At 41.2% G+C, this 15,079-nt stretch overlaps 1 protein-coding gene and 1 long non-coding RNA gene across 8 annotated transcripts in view; one reads left to right on the forward strand and one right to left on the reverse strand.

Annotated features, from left to right (window-relative positions):
* The window catches only part of ANKS1B (ankyrin repeat and sterile alpha motif domain containing 1B), an 827,013-nt gene that overhangs the window by 455,150 nt on the left and 356,784 nt on the right, over positions 1 to 15,079 (forward strand). For 5 of the 7 annotated variants that reach the window (XM_059681894.1, XM_059681893.1, XM_059681896.1 and 2 more), the window contains exon 15: positions 5,135 to 5,241. In XM_059681894.1, coding sequence (XP_059537877.1) covers positions 5,135 to 5,241 — 107 coding nt within the window. Of the gene's footprint in view, positions 1 to 4,792; positions 5,242 to 15,079 lie in introns of those variants that run through there. The other 2 variants (XM_059681900.1, XM_059681899.1) reach the window with 1 other exon arrangement.
* LOC132227136 (uncharacterized) overlaps positions 1 to 15,079 on the reverse strand; it is a 252,747-nt gene that overhangs the window by 163,637 nt on the left and 74,031 nt on the right. The window lies entirely within an intron of this gene.

Raw genomic sequence — 15,079 nt, forward strand, 5'->3', positions numbered from 1 at the left:
GTGCAGTTGGGGGCAATTAGGCTGGCGGGGGGAGAGTGAGGGGTGACCAGGCTGGCAGGGGAGAGGCAGTTAGGGTGACCAGGCCGGCAGAGGGGGGCAATTGGGGGTGACCAGGCCGGCGGGGGGGCAGTAAGAGGTGACCAAGCTGGTGGGGGGGGGCAGTTAGAAACGACCAGGCCAGCAGGGAGGAGGCAGTTGGGGGAGACCAGGCTGGCAGCAGGGGGCAGTTAGGGGCAACCAGGCCACAGGGTGGAGCAGTTAGGGGTGGGTGATCAGGCAGGCAGGCAGGTGAGCGATTAGGAACCAATGGTCCAGGACAGTGAGAGGGATGTCTGACTGTCGGTTTAGACCCGATCGGGCCTCAACCGGCAGTCAGACATCCCCCAAGGGGTCCTGGATTGGAGAGGGTGCAGGCTGGACTGAGGGACACCCCCCCCACCCCCATGCATGAATTTTGTGCACCGGGCCTCTAGTTTCAAATAAAATCAATTTCTTGGGATAGAGCTTTAGAACTCTCTGTACTTAAGAACTGTCTCTCCCTTTTGTCAAGGACTTTGAACCACTGGGCAGGGATGGTCTCATCCCTGGTCTTATCATCTTCTCAGCTTGCTTTCTGGGCACAGACCCTCATCCCTATAGTTAAATTGGATGAGGGCCGCAAGGGCCTCACTGTTCCTAGCTGGCCACAGTGGGATAGAGCCTCCGGTTTATGAATGGGGGCTGAATGGACAAAGGGAACCCCTGACATCTCAGCCACACATCCACCAGAAATTTAACCTCTACACCTTGGAGTTAGAAGGAACCAGAAATGTTATTGGCCCGCCCCTTTAGGTAAGTTACTATATCCCATGATGGGAGCTGGGAGCTGGGGAGAGAGAGAGTCCCATCCTCTGGGGCACACCCACCTAGAGTGCAGTTTCTTTCCAGCTGAGCTGGGGAGGAAAGGGAGGGAAGGAACATGTCATGGCCCCAGGGCCCTAGATTCTCTCTGTTCTTGCATGTTTTCTTACATTTTCTTGAACACACACACACACACACACACACACACACACACACACACACGTATACATACTAGTATATATACGGTTGTGTTTGTTTGGCTTGGGATAGGGTCCATGGAGTGTCTTTACATTGGCATTCTGGAAGTGGAACCCCCAGGATTATGTTTTAAAAGACTGTGTCAAAGAAAGACTGGCTTCATCACACACTTCAATTCCCTTATCTATAAATGGGGATCATAATCCACGCCACGCTGCTCAGGTCAGAGTAGCACAGAATAACTGTTAGTTTTTCTCCTTTCCCTCCTCTTATCTCACTTTTGGGACTTAGAGAAGTTCTCGTTGAATAAAGGAGTCTGCCCAATAATGCATTGATAGGCTTTAAGAATTTTAAGACTCCAAGAAAGTGTTTCAAGTAAAGTGAGAAATATACTTAGATACTATTTAAAAAATGATCTTCAGACCCAGACCAGGGTTCTTTTAGAGGTTTGCCTCAAGGTCCTTTCTTCTCTCCCTCCCTCTTTTTCTCCCTCCTTCCCACCCTCCCTTCCTCCCTCCTTCCTTCCCTCATTCTCTCCTAACTCACTTCCCTCCTGCATTATAATCTTTCACCAACATATGAGAATCACTGAGTAGAAATTGAATGATTGGACAGTTAAAAGAATAAAATTCAATCATTCTATATAATAATTTTCAAAGACTGGGCAGTATTCTCTCTGAGCTCTGTGTTTATATAACAGTCTGGCCCATGGAAAAAACCCACCCAGATAGATAGATAGATAGATAGATAGATAGATAGATAGATAGATAGATTTTCTTTTCATGAAAATACCATGAAAATCATTTCTACTGTCACTCATTCATTTAACAAAGATGATTTAATGCCTGTAATGTATGTGGCATTCTTCCCTGTATTTTAGCCCTGGCACACATCTTAAGAGATGAGAGCCCTAGCTGGTTTGGCTCAGTGGATAGAGCGTTGGCCTGCAGACTGAAGGGTCCCGGGTTCGATTCCGGTCAAGGGCACATGCCTGAGTTGAGGGCTCAATCCCCAGTAGGCAGCAGATCAGAGGCAGCCAATCAATGATTCTCTCCCATCATTGATGTTTCTGCCTTTCTCTTCCTTTCCCTCCCTCTCTGAAATCAATAAAAATACTTTTTAAAAAGAGATGGGATAGGATTTGAGAACCTGGTGAGTCAGCATATGTCTTACCAAGCCAAAACAATATTATAGTGTTTTCTCACTTTTTGTGTAGCTTATTGACCTACTCAGTTTAAATAATTAGGAGGAACAATATGGATGTGACCCTAGGAAAGATGGCAATTAATACTCAAGTTTACTCCACCTCATACCATCTTTAGAGCTGTCCAAGGACAAAGTGTTTTGTTTTTAAGTTCTCATACAATTAATGTTGAGCAACCAGAATCTCTTAAAATTGATTTCTAGAATGCTACAGACTTTTTGACTTTCTCGAAAGGTCTAGAACCAATCAGGGATAAATTCTAATAGAGTAAAAGAGAGGATGAGGATGATAAAAATTCACCTGAAAATTCTATTTAGAAACCCAACTATCTTCTTTTATAAAGAATTCGGATACTTGGAAAAGATTTCAAAATGAAAATACAATTTTAAATCAAAACTAGGAGGATTTTATGTGAAATGAGAGTTACATTATTTGGTTTAGCAGATTCATATTGATTCCTTACCACGTGCAATATTAGGAAGAACATTCCTACATTCAAGAAATAAGCCTTGTATGCTAATAACTATAATGTTAGACAAAAAATAGTTATTCTAATAGCCTAAAAAAATGCCACTTAAGACAGATAAGGAAGAGATTCATTCCTGTTAGGGGATTATAAAAGATTTCACAAGGGAAGTGTCATCTGATTCAAAACCAAAGAAGGGACAGAAATGTGGGAACAGAATAAAACCAACTGAAGTATGTTATAGGCTGCCTTCAGAGACCAGCCAGGAATCCCACCTGATTGGAACCCCGGGGAAAAGGAAATCAAGGTGGTTTATTTGTAATCGATCATAAAGATGCCCCAAAATATTATCAAAGAAGTTGAGAGTTTATTTTGAAGCCAACTGAAAACCAGGGAAGAGTTTTGGGAAAGGAAGTAATTATCAAAACAGTATCTTAGAGAACTTATTCTGACACTCACACATAAAATAGATTTTTAAAATATTAGAGGTAGAAAGACCCGTGTAGAAGCCACTGTTGCATGGGCCAGGTGGCCTGAACTAAGATCACAGAATTAAAGTCAATCAAAGTTCCATACACGTGAGACAGGAAAAAGAATCAAGGGAGCAGAGGCCAGAAACACTGTGGTGAGGGATGGTGTTAACTTGGGGACTGGTGTCCGCAGCAAAAGAGAAAATGTGCTAGGTTCTTTGAGGTTTAATGTCTGTGTGTCAGGGAGGTTGACAATGTTCTTAAAAAGAGAAAGGAAACAGAGAAAGATAAAGTTTGGGGGAAGAAGGAAAATGATATTTCATTTATTCAGTAATTATTTATTGAGCACTTACTATGTGCCAAGCACTGTTCTGGGTAGGGGGAGGGGAGGGGAGAGTTATCTTTAATTTTTAAAACACACTGTTCCCAATCTGTGGGAACTCCAAAGGCAGAGCTGGAGCCAGTGGGTAGTCAAGTAGGAAGTAAAATAGTTTTCTAATAAATGGAGTCCTCTTGATAAGTAGTGAGGGCTCCGTTACAGGCAGTATTCAAGCATAAATTAGATGATGGTCTCCCAGGGACACTGTGACAAGGGGTTCCTGTGGTAAGGGGGAGGTGAGACTAGCCTTTCTGCGAGTTCTTTCGCAGTCTTAAGTAAGAGTCTGTTCTTTCTGATGATCTAGTCCTCTGGGTTCTATTATTAATCTCTCATTTCTCTCAATTATTAAATAAATTACTCAATCTGTCTGCCATTCAGTAAAACTCACACATTTACATCTGTTATTCTTGAATTCTTTTTGGTGAGGGCTCCTTTTTTTATTAAACAATTCTACCCAGTAATGTTACCTTTACAGCACATTTAAGATGGTAACCCTGGTAGACCGGGTTATAAATATCAGAGGGGAAAAGGATTTCTTATGCCTAATAATATTTTTGTTTAGAAGGAGCCATGCAAACAAGAAACGAATTATCTTGACTTCGAGATTGCGATGCAGTTTCTATATGTTACAGTAATTCAAAATGAAAAAGGAATCTCAGAGATGTTCGTTCACATATATAGCCTGCGAAAGAAAGAGAATAATGATTCTCCACACATTTTAAAGCTTTAGATCAGAAACATTTATCTCTGCTGCATTTTAAGAAGAAGAAAGGGAAGGGAAGAAAAGGAGAAAGGGAACCTGTCGTGAGCTCTGCTAACAGCTATGGTTAAAGCTTTGCATTTCCTGGTGTCTTTTGAAACGTAAAATTCCACAACAAATAGCTCTGTAATGTATAACCGGTATGAAGATGCAATTCAGATTTAAGCGCTTTGGTTTGCTTTTGAATCTTGCTATTTTCTGCATTTGTTTTGACTGCTCTCATCATTCAAGATTGACGCTTGGATGGGCGTGTAGGAGGAAGCAGCTTACAGCTTGCAGACAAAAAAAAAAATCTGCCTTATCTGATGGCTATTATTGAAAATGCGAGGTGTAGCCTGGGCTGGGTAATGAAGGGGAGCGAGCGAGGGGGAGCAGGGAGCATGGAGCTGCATATTGATGAGTGTAGGAGTACTTGATAAAGAGAATTCTGGCTGCTGGCCGTGCACTGCTCATTGTGGAGTACTCCAACAATCACAGAGCACGCAGACCAGCCTCGGCCGACAGCTTGCTATGCCTTCTACCGCTGCCTGGTTCTGGGGGCTGTATGGCGTCCTGGTCGGTAGTAAAGATTAATATGTGAGAAATGTGGAGCTAGGATCAAGTCAGACTCCACAGCCTGCCTGGCAAACTATGTGTTACTTCTGACTTTGCTCTCTCGTGCGCCGGGAACGCTAATCTGTCAAGCTGGCGGGCTCCTTTGATAGCAACTTTCCCAGGAGCATGATGTGGCAATGCCACCTCTCAGCCCAGGACTACCGCTATTACCCCGTGGACGGCTACTCCCTGCTTAAACGCTTCCCTCTTCATCCTCTCACAGGACCCAGATGCCCCGTCCAAACAGTGGGACAATGGTTGGAAAGCATTGGGCTACCTCAGTACGAGAACCACCTGATGGCTAATGGATTTGACAATGTGCAGTTTATGGTAAGACGCTCTCTGTGTCCACAGAGCTGCCTTTTGTCTGTCTTTGCTTCTCATGTGTCTGACATGGCTCAGAAGCAGCCCGATTTGCACCAAAACCGGTCAGTTTTATATCTGTAGCGGCATCGGGAAAGGGGATGCCCTCAGGGCTGAACTTACTGTGTACATAGAGATACTTGCTGAGAAATGAGATCCAGAGGCGTCCATGTGCGTGTGTCTGATATGAATGAACCGGTGAGAGGACTATTTATAGGCAGCGAGAGGAGATGAACATTTGTGTCCTCCCTTCCATTCTTTGTGTGATTTTTATAAATTTGTAGTTTCTGAATTCCCCGGGGTCGATCAGCCCCTCTTCAATGGATTCTGGGTGCCTAAAGACATAGGATTTCGTGTGAGCATCAGCAGTTAGGGATTCAGTGGACAACGTATTATGTTTACAGTGTGAAGATCATTTGTTTCCTGATCATTGTTCGATAGGCAGTTTAAGTGGTGGTATCGAATGACCTTTAGTTCCTTAGCAAACTGTTTCAGACAGTCCATTCTGGAGAGGATTCACTTACTTGCACGTGCTGATTGAGGAGCATGGAAGTAATTGTTTGTTACTTTAGGGAAAAACAAACACTTGCATCAGTTAGCTGTCAATATTCAGAAGGAGAGGCTAATGGGCTGAGCACATGCATGTACTTCTGAATACTGGTCTGCATGCAGTCTAAACCCGGTGCGGTGTGTGCGAACTTCTCACGGTGGTGAATATAGGTGAGGAAGGAGGAGAGGGAGAGGTGCAGACGGGCGATCCAGCTTTCTAATCATTCACACGCCTCCCTCAGTGCTCATCACTTTCCCTTGTTAAGCTACGTCACCATCCTTATTACCTTACCTTGCTTTTAAGGTCCCATCACACATATTGCCTATCCCTAAATTCAGAGAGAGAGAGAGAGCTTCATAACATAGGCATGTAGCACCTAAATGTAGAACTAATGAATAGCTATTTCTAAATAAATTGCTGGAGCCGACACCTGAGGCTTATTAACACCAGAACTGATAACAAAACACGGAGAGCTAGTTATGTCTTTTTATCTCCATTGGAGATTCTTTTTCTCCAAGCCTGACTTGACTATTATTACAGATTTGAAAATCATTCGAATTGTTCAACTTCTGCCTCTTCTCCAAAAACGGTGTATGCCCCATGAGCTTTTTATAAAAAGCTACTAAATGCATCAAAACAGATGAGCTCTAGGTAATTGTATACAATGAACTCTTTATGAACCTATTTTTTTTTTGCAATGAGATATGTAGCTACTGCATTTTTCTCATGTTTAAGAATACCATCACTAATTAGACAGGAATGATATTGTGGGTATTAAAATAGGGGGGGAAAAGTGAAATTTTTTCAATTGTTCTGAGAGTCTTAGGATACTGACCAGATTTAGGACACTACACAGATGACACCAAGAACTAGAGGGACTATCAAACAGAATGAAAATCTTTGCATCGTTACTTATGTTTACTGCACATTTTGACAAGTATGCTTTCTCCCTCTCTCTACTTGAGATAAGACTTTCTCATTCCTACTCCTCAAACTCTCGTCCAAATTTATTCTGGTCCCATGAGAAGTGAGGTAGGTTTTTGGGTTGTCTGGAATATTTGGCTGCTTTGAAAGATTTTAATTCAGCATAATTTTCTCCTGAATTTTAAACACTTTTCAGCAAATATAATCCCCCTTTGAAAGCCTGGAACTGAAAGGTTAATCAAACAGGTTTCAAATAAGCATTTGGAGATTGTAAAAACATTCATGAATGGAATATGTATGAGCACTCCAAAATGCATCTGGAAGGCAAAAACCCTGTACCTACATTACAAAACCAAGGTCTGATTTCCTCCATATATTATTGTCTTTATTTCTTTCAATTCTAAGTATTCCCAGGATTGTGTGAAATTTTCCAGAAATTAAGAAAACATGGTTAATTCAGAAAAGTCAGTCTAATACTTTCTTCATGGGACAGAATCAATTTTAAAAGCTTTGAATTATCATTTAGAGGAATTAGTTAATTATGAAAAGGAAGCAAATCATAAAATGGTTGTCATCAATTATTGCTTTAAATGCTATCAATCATTTAATTGCTACTACTATCATAAAAAATCAATTTCTGCCTTTATAAAAATTATTCCTTGATCTCCATAACCTAATTTATTTCATTATGAACTTAAAGTACACTGATATGCTCAGGCCATTTTAAGAAATAGATTTCATTAATGTAGGGAAAAATCCGTTAGATCAGCTCAGTCTCTACTCAGTATCATAGTCTAGCTTTTGTTTTTCTTGAAGCACATTCTGACCTGCATTTATTCATCCTGTTGCCTAAGCAACAAGCACCACACTTCTATTAACTATGATGTAGTGCAGGTCTTATTAGCTTTTTAGAGCCACGCAGTACAGACATCAAAAGGCTATAATTAACATTCGTTAAAGCATCATAGTAGTAGATCCATGCATAGATATACTTTACTTAGGAGACATTCTCAAGAGTTAATTTTTTATTTAATCAGTATTCCATTAATGAATGGGAGTTTTAAAGGGTCCATGTAAGTAACTTTCAAAGTATTTCTTAAAAGCTTTAACAAAATTTTTTGCTCATTCTGTTCTACATACTCTCACACACAAACACAATATACAGGTGGTTTATCTACATTGCTATAATTAACGTTAATAAAGATTTCTTTCATCCATTTCTAGACATGGTTAGAAAATAAGGATCCCCATTTATTTTAAATATCTGTCAATTATGGCTTCTCCTTTGGTCTCTTATCCTTATCCTTGATTTTATTGACGTGTGAATCTGAAAGGCAAAATTTCAAACGTTGTCTTTAAGTATCTGGTTCTGGTTTGCAGAACAGGTGTACACATAGCCTTGACCCTTCTGTATCCTTCAATATATAAGATAAATGAAAATTGATATCATCAATGAATAGCTACAAAAGTGCATCAGGTCACGTAAGATTTGGGGAAAGTCAAATCTATGTTGCAATCATAAGCCCTTTCCACACAGCATCCTTTGTCAAAAGACTTATGCAGGCCCTCACTCTACCCGTGCAGCCCCTTCGAGTGGTACATCAGCTCCCTCCCAGTTAGGCATGTGTGCCTGCTACTCGCTAGCCTCTGGGAATGCAGCCTCCTGGTCTCTGACATCCCACCTATTTTGCCCAAGTTTGCAACATATGGAATGTATATAAGTTTCAAAGTTACTTTTTTTTTCCACCAAGGAGTTTAGGTATGAGATGATTATCATACAAAATGCACATACTTAGCTACTTCCTTATTCTATATGTTTCTGTCATCATCTCTATTTTTCCAAGTCTAATGACTGCTTCCTTCATTTTAAGTCTCAAACTATCTATTCTTATCTTGATGACTGTTCATTTGTACTCTCCAGTCTTCCCCATCCAGACTGCAATTTCCTTCCCTTCCCCTCTTTTATTCTAAAAGGTCTAACTCAATCCCTGCCTTGTTTATGTAGCTTTCCTTAATGACTCCAGTCCTCAGCAGCCTCTCTCTTCTCTGAAATCATGTAGTGGTTGTATTTGGTATGAAAAATTACCTTTGGCATGTCATTATTCACTCTAGAATTAGGAGTTAACTTTTCACTTATATATATCTTGTCTCCTCCACTAGACCGGACACTTCAAGTCCAAGATCTGTGTATTCAATTTTCTTTATTATTTTTTTTTCTGAAAGATTTGTCAGTCTTACTTTTTTCCTTTTAATTTTATTTTGTATTGGTTTCAGGTGTACAGCTTAGTGGTTACACAATCATATACTTCACATAGTGTTCCCTCGATATTTCCAGTACCCCAACTGGCACCGTACAGTTATCGCAATTTTATGAACTATATTCCCTTTTCTTTACTTTACTAGTACATCCTCAGGACTGTTTTGTAGCTACCAATTTGTACTTCTTAATCCCTTCACCTCTTTCACCCAGGCCTCCAGCCCCCCTCCCTGTATTCAATTTCCTTGCCTTTCTCACAACTCCTAGCATGATGCTGTATACATAGAAATCTCCCATAAACACTAAATGCATAGCAGATTGTTGTAGATGGACCTTCCAACCTCATTTTTAACCCGGAAGCCTTGTCTTGCCAGTGGGAACATGGAGCAGTAGAATTCTTCATTTATTAATACAGCAAATGCTGCTTCAATATTTTCTATGTTTTGGGACAGTGTTAAATACTAGTGACGTAACAATGAGCATACACCATCCTTGGCCTCCAGCAGGTCACAGGATTGCCCTCGGACCTGTCATATTATTTGCATGAGCATGGCACACATATTCCTTTATTTGCTCATACACACACTACATCATGGAGATCTTACCCCCATCCTTTCAGATAATCATCATCTTTCAGCATATTACTTACTAGCAACTGTTTTTCCAGCAACAAATTACAGTAGGCAATGAAAAGATAAAATCTATGATAGTGTGGAGCAAAGGAAGATAAAGACACTGATAACATCAAAACACTGGCAGTGTTACTGTAGATTTATAGACCAAAGACTAAATTAGGAAGTTTATATTACTTGGAGGAGGACTGACTCATAGCCTCACCAGAGTAACTAGCTGACAGTTATATTTGCAAACTCTAATCAAAAGGGAAAAAGCCTTGGTCAGGTGGCTCAGTTGGTTGGAGTGCCGCCCTGAACATCAAAAGGCTGCGGGTTCAATTCCCTGTCAGGGCACTTACCTAGGTTGTGGGTTTGATCCCCAGTTGGGGCATGTGTGGATGTTTCTCTTCTCTCTCCCTCTCCCTCTCCCTCTCCCTCTCCCTCTCCCTCTCCCTCTCCCTCTCCCTCTCCCTCTCCCTCTCCCTCTCCCTCTCCCTCTCCCTCTATCTCTCTATCTCTATCTCCTTAAAATCAGTAAACATATCCCTGGGTGAGGATAAAAGGGTGGGTGAAATTATTCCAAATTATCTTTTTTTTAGCATCTACTGTGTTCCTACTAATTGCCCTCTAGGTTGACTAGGAATGCTTTGACCATAATTAAAATGTTCAAAATGCAGCCTTTACAGAGCAAGAAATAAAAGTAACACAGGAGCCTTATGTGAACTGGCATTTTTGTACACTTGGTGGGTAGCATTCATAAAAAAAAAGTGCTAAAGGTCAGAGAGAATGCTGCCTATTAGCCTCTGAAGTGGTGCCACAGAGCTCTTAGAAAAGTCATCCATTTGACCAAAAGATTTGAGCAAGATTCATCTGACCAGTATGTAACTGAAAAATTTCACCATTTTATGTGCATTTTACATGCTAATGGACTTGCTTCTCTTTTCATCTTTTACATAACTTTTCTGTAATAAGAGCACCATTTGTGGTTGACCTGATAAAATGACCTTTTAAGTATCTTAGCATCAAATCATGATCCAAGGAAGAAGTTAAAATTGTGAAGCAGAAAAATAAATTATCCCTACAGGGTAAGACTAATAGTCCCCATGATGATTTCTTGTTTCAAATATTGTTTAAGAAAATGTTATAAAGTTACTGAGTTTTAAAGGCACAAGAGGAAAAAATACTTTCCACACTCTCCACACCTTCCTCTTTCTGACAAAGGCGAGGCTCTGGGTTGAGTGGGTTGCTTTATATTGAAAGTTCAGCCATAATTCTTCAAACTCATTTAGGCCAGTAGTTACACACCCACTTTTACAAAACATAAAAGACATTGTGTTTTTCAATTGCAGGCATTGAATGTCTCTTGGTATCCAAAGGGGAGTATAAATGGTGATGGAAGGAGACTTGACTTTGAGTGTTGAACACACAATACAATATACAGATGACATATTATAGAATTGTACACCTAATACCTATCTAATTTTATTAACCAGTGTCACCCCAGTAACAGTTTTTTAAAAATCTGTTGGAATCCAAGAGTCAAAGCGAGGAGGGAGTTATTCTTTTTCTGGACAACAGCATAATCACAAATCTGATAGGCAACAGCCTCATTGCAGTGTGAGAGAGAACTAAAGACTTCTCATTTCCACTGCCTTGCTTCTCTATGATTCGGTTTACTCATCTGTAAAATCAATCTAATGAGGATCTGGGAGCAAGGTTCTTTGGGCTTGTTATTTAATATTTTGAGCTCTTTAAAGATGCAGGGTACAACTCTGGTGCTGGCAGAGCAATTAATTCTTCGTGTAGATCTCATTAGCCCGAGAAAGACGCCGATTGCTTGTGCAGTGGAAAGTCAGACAGGAGGGCATGTTCAGGGATGACCACCTTCGGAGAGAGGCTTTCGGAAATGACATTAGCCACAATCATCTCTGGTGATACCAAGGAGAGAGCCTTTTCGTCCACCGGGAAGTTCCTCCGATTACATGTTTAAGCACTACAATGTACTGCCCCATTTTTTGATAATGCAGTACTACAACTCCCATGACTAACTAAGGCTGACATGCATTGTCTTCTAATTTAGTCATCCGGCATGGCTGCATAATTTGATCTTCACTGTTGCTTCCAATGACCAGGTATTTGGGATGAGTAATTTACTTGATGAATCAGAAAATGTATTAAAACTGCTGAATTACAGCCTCGTTAAGAAATCCAGCCACAGTCATATTTCTTTGCTTCTTTAAAAAGACAGTCTCTCAAATAAGTGTTCAGTGGCAGCGATTTTCACTGTCTCACTTCTGGTCAGCTCCGAAACCCTTACAATCCTGCCTGCTTCCCAACTCTTCTGCTGAAATTGTCCCCCTTTAAGTCAGCTGTGACCTGCTTTTTGTCAAACCCCAACTCCCTTTCCCCCCCTCACTTCATTTCTCTTTGCCTTCTTTACAATGTCTGGTTTTTACTATCTACTTCTTATTAACATGTGCTCCCTTATTCATTTTTATTGGGGTTCTGTGACATTTTACTGCCTTTCCCAATCATTTCTATTCTCCTCCTCCTCCTCCTGCCTCTGCATGTGTGTGATGCTCTGCCTGTCCATCCGGTAGGGAGATAATTGGTTCTCATAGATCCAGAGCTGTCCCTACTCTTCACCTCTTTCTACCTGGCTTCCAGTTGCTGTCCAAGCTACCTAATAAGCATTTCCATATACATGTGTGCATTTAGCATAGAGCTGTCATAGAATAAATTTCCAACAAATGTTAAGTATTCCACAGCCAGAGTGGTCTTTCTTAAGCACACGTTTGCTTTAGCACTACCCTGTTTACAGTCATTCATTGATTCTTGACTCCGTATGGGACATTATATTTCCAAAATCCTTCAGATGACTTTCACATGCAGGATACCTCATGACCTGCCTGAGCCCAACACGTTTTCCAGCCTCATCTGTTACCATTTCCTCTCCAAACGGCACATTTTTCTTGCTTGGCCTTTGCATGTGCTGCTCTCTCTGCCGGGAATGACCTTCCTTCCCCTCTTCACTCCTTTTTATCTTTTAGTTCTTAGCCTAGTTATCCCTTCTTCTAGCTGTCACTTCTCCCCAACCCTCCTTCTGTAGTTTTCTGTCTTACCACTTATCTCACTGTATTACCTATTTCCTTGTCCACCACCTCTGACACACACAAACACTGGAACAGGGGTTGGCAGACTTGTTCAGTAAAAAGCCAGGTAGTAAACATTTTAGGCTTTCAAAGCCACGTGGTCCCTGTTGCAGCTGTTCAACTCTGCTCTTGTAGCATGAAAGCTGCTGTAGATAATCCATAGTGATGGACATGGCTGTGTTCCAACACTCTATTTACAAAAACAGACAGATTTGGTCAATGGGCCATAGTTCGCTGACCCTCCCACCCCTCACCGATGTTTAACTCCTTGAGAATTAGAAATTATGCTTTGATCCTCTATATCCACATGGTTTACATATGTAGACACGGTGATGACCATTTGATGAAAGGAGGAAGGAAGAACAAATAAGGATGGGGGAAAGGAAGGAAAGAAAAGAGAAGGAGAAAGGGAATCAGGCAGGTGGCCACAGCAAGGTTCCTGAAGGCCTGTTCGTTTAAGGAGAATGCAGATAATAGGGATATTTAGACTTTAAGTCCAGTTTTCAGGAGTCTGACAAGAGAAAGAAAGAGAGTGTTTTTGTTCTAACCAATCAGCCTGGAGTATATTTTCAGCAAGGGAACTGCACAGGCATAGGAACTAGGAAAACACAGCTGCAGAGGAAGCCCGCTGGTCCCTCTGGTTGGAATTCCTTTCTCTTCCTCTTCACCTAATTGTGCAGTATTGTTCAGGATTCAGCTTAAACATCACTTCCTCTAGGAAGTATTTCCTAATGCCATCCTGTTATCTGGCTGGCAAAACTGACCCATTCCTGTGCACTCTTGGCCCTATGCTGGTCCTTATTATACTGCCTTGCAAAATTTCATTATCTGTTCAGATGTCTGCCTCCCACCCTATAAAGTATCCTTAGAGGCAGAGATGGGGGTCTTGTTTATCTTTGTATTTCTAAAGCCTAGTACGGTGTCTGGCATATAGTAGCATCTCAGTAAATATTGATTGGATGGAATTCTTAAGTTCCATTTAAATTATCCCCTGAAATTCATATCATATCCCTATTACTAAGTATTGCTATCCTCACATTTATAAATGAAGAAAAGGAGACACAAAAAGGTTAGAAGAACCCTGTGCCACCTAAATTTTGAAACCAAACCAAAAAAGGACCTAAAAGTCCTTGCTCAATTCACTAAGACCACATTGTGTCATCCTTCCACCCCTTTGTTCATTCAGCACATGTTTGTAGAGCACCTGCTAGATTGCAGACACTGAACAGGACACTGGTCCTGACCTTGAAGCACTCCCGGTTTGTCATGCTTCCTGTCCTTGAAGCGATTTATTTATCTCACATCTCCTTACCTTTTCACCTCATCCCCACTGCTTCTCAAGAGAGCCTCTACTTTAACCAGATCAGAACCCTCACTGCCAAACAAATATAAACCTTCACTTTTGTTCATGGTTTCCCTCCTGCCTAACCTAGCCTACCTATATCCTCCAATTTGCCTATTCAAGAGAGACCCATTCCTCAAGGCCTTGGTCCCTCCTCCTGCTCTGTGGAGCCTTTCTCTGCTGATCTGGGCCCTACCCCCCTCTCCAGCTTCTCCTCTTACCCTGGTAAGCTCTGGCCATATTGAATGACTTATAGTCCTACAGCTATGCCACACTTGCTGACGGATCCATGTCTCTGCACACATTGTATCTGATGTATACTGTTCTCTGCGCAGGACACTACCTTCCTGCACTCATTCTGACCCTAGGAAACTCTTGCTTAAAAATCCCAGCTCAGAAGTTCCTTCTGCGGAGGATGTAGTGAATTATTTGGTATTGCTCAGCTATCCTTCCGTGGCCTCCCATGACACCCTGTACCATGTACCTGCTCCTACCTAACATAGCCTATATCCTCCAAATATATATCTATTGGAACAGGCTTCTCATACAGGGCTGAATTATCTGCTTCTTTACTTAACTCCTTCTTGGCTTGTGTTATTTTCTCAGTCACTAGCACACAATATGCCCTTGTATAGTTTGCTAGGGCTGCCATAACAAAGTGCCACAAACTGGGTGGCATGAACTACAGATCCTCTTCTTATAAGGTAGCAGTCATTGGATTAGGGTTCACCCTAGTGACCTTATTTTAACCTGATTATCTCTTTAATGACCTAATCTCCAAATAAGGTCACATTCTAGGGTATTGAGGATTAGGACTTCAACATAAAAATTTGGGGGGAACACACTTCAGCCCATAACAGTCCTCCATAAATGAGTGTGCATATGCATCCTTTGTCTATTATCCCTCACGTTGCCAAGTACAGTCTGTATGGTCATGCAATAAACACTTGACCTAATCAGGATTTA

This window comes from Myotis daubentonii, chromosome 2 (assembly GCF_963259705.1).
Source record: "Myotis daubentonii chromosome 2, mMyoDau2.1, whole genome shotgun sequence".
Lineage (NCBI taxonomy): Eukaryota > Metazoa > Chordata > Mammalia > Chiroptera > Vespertilionidae > Myotis > Myotis daubentonii.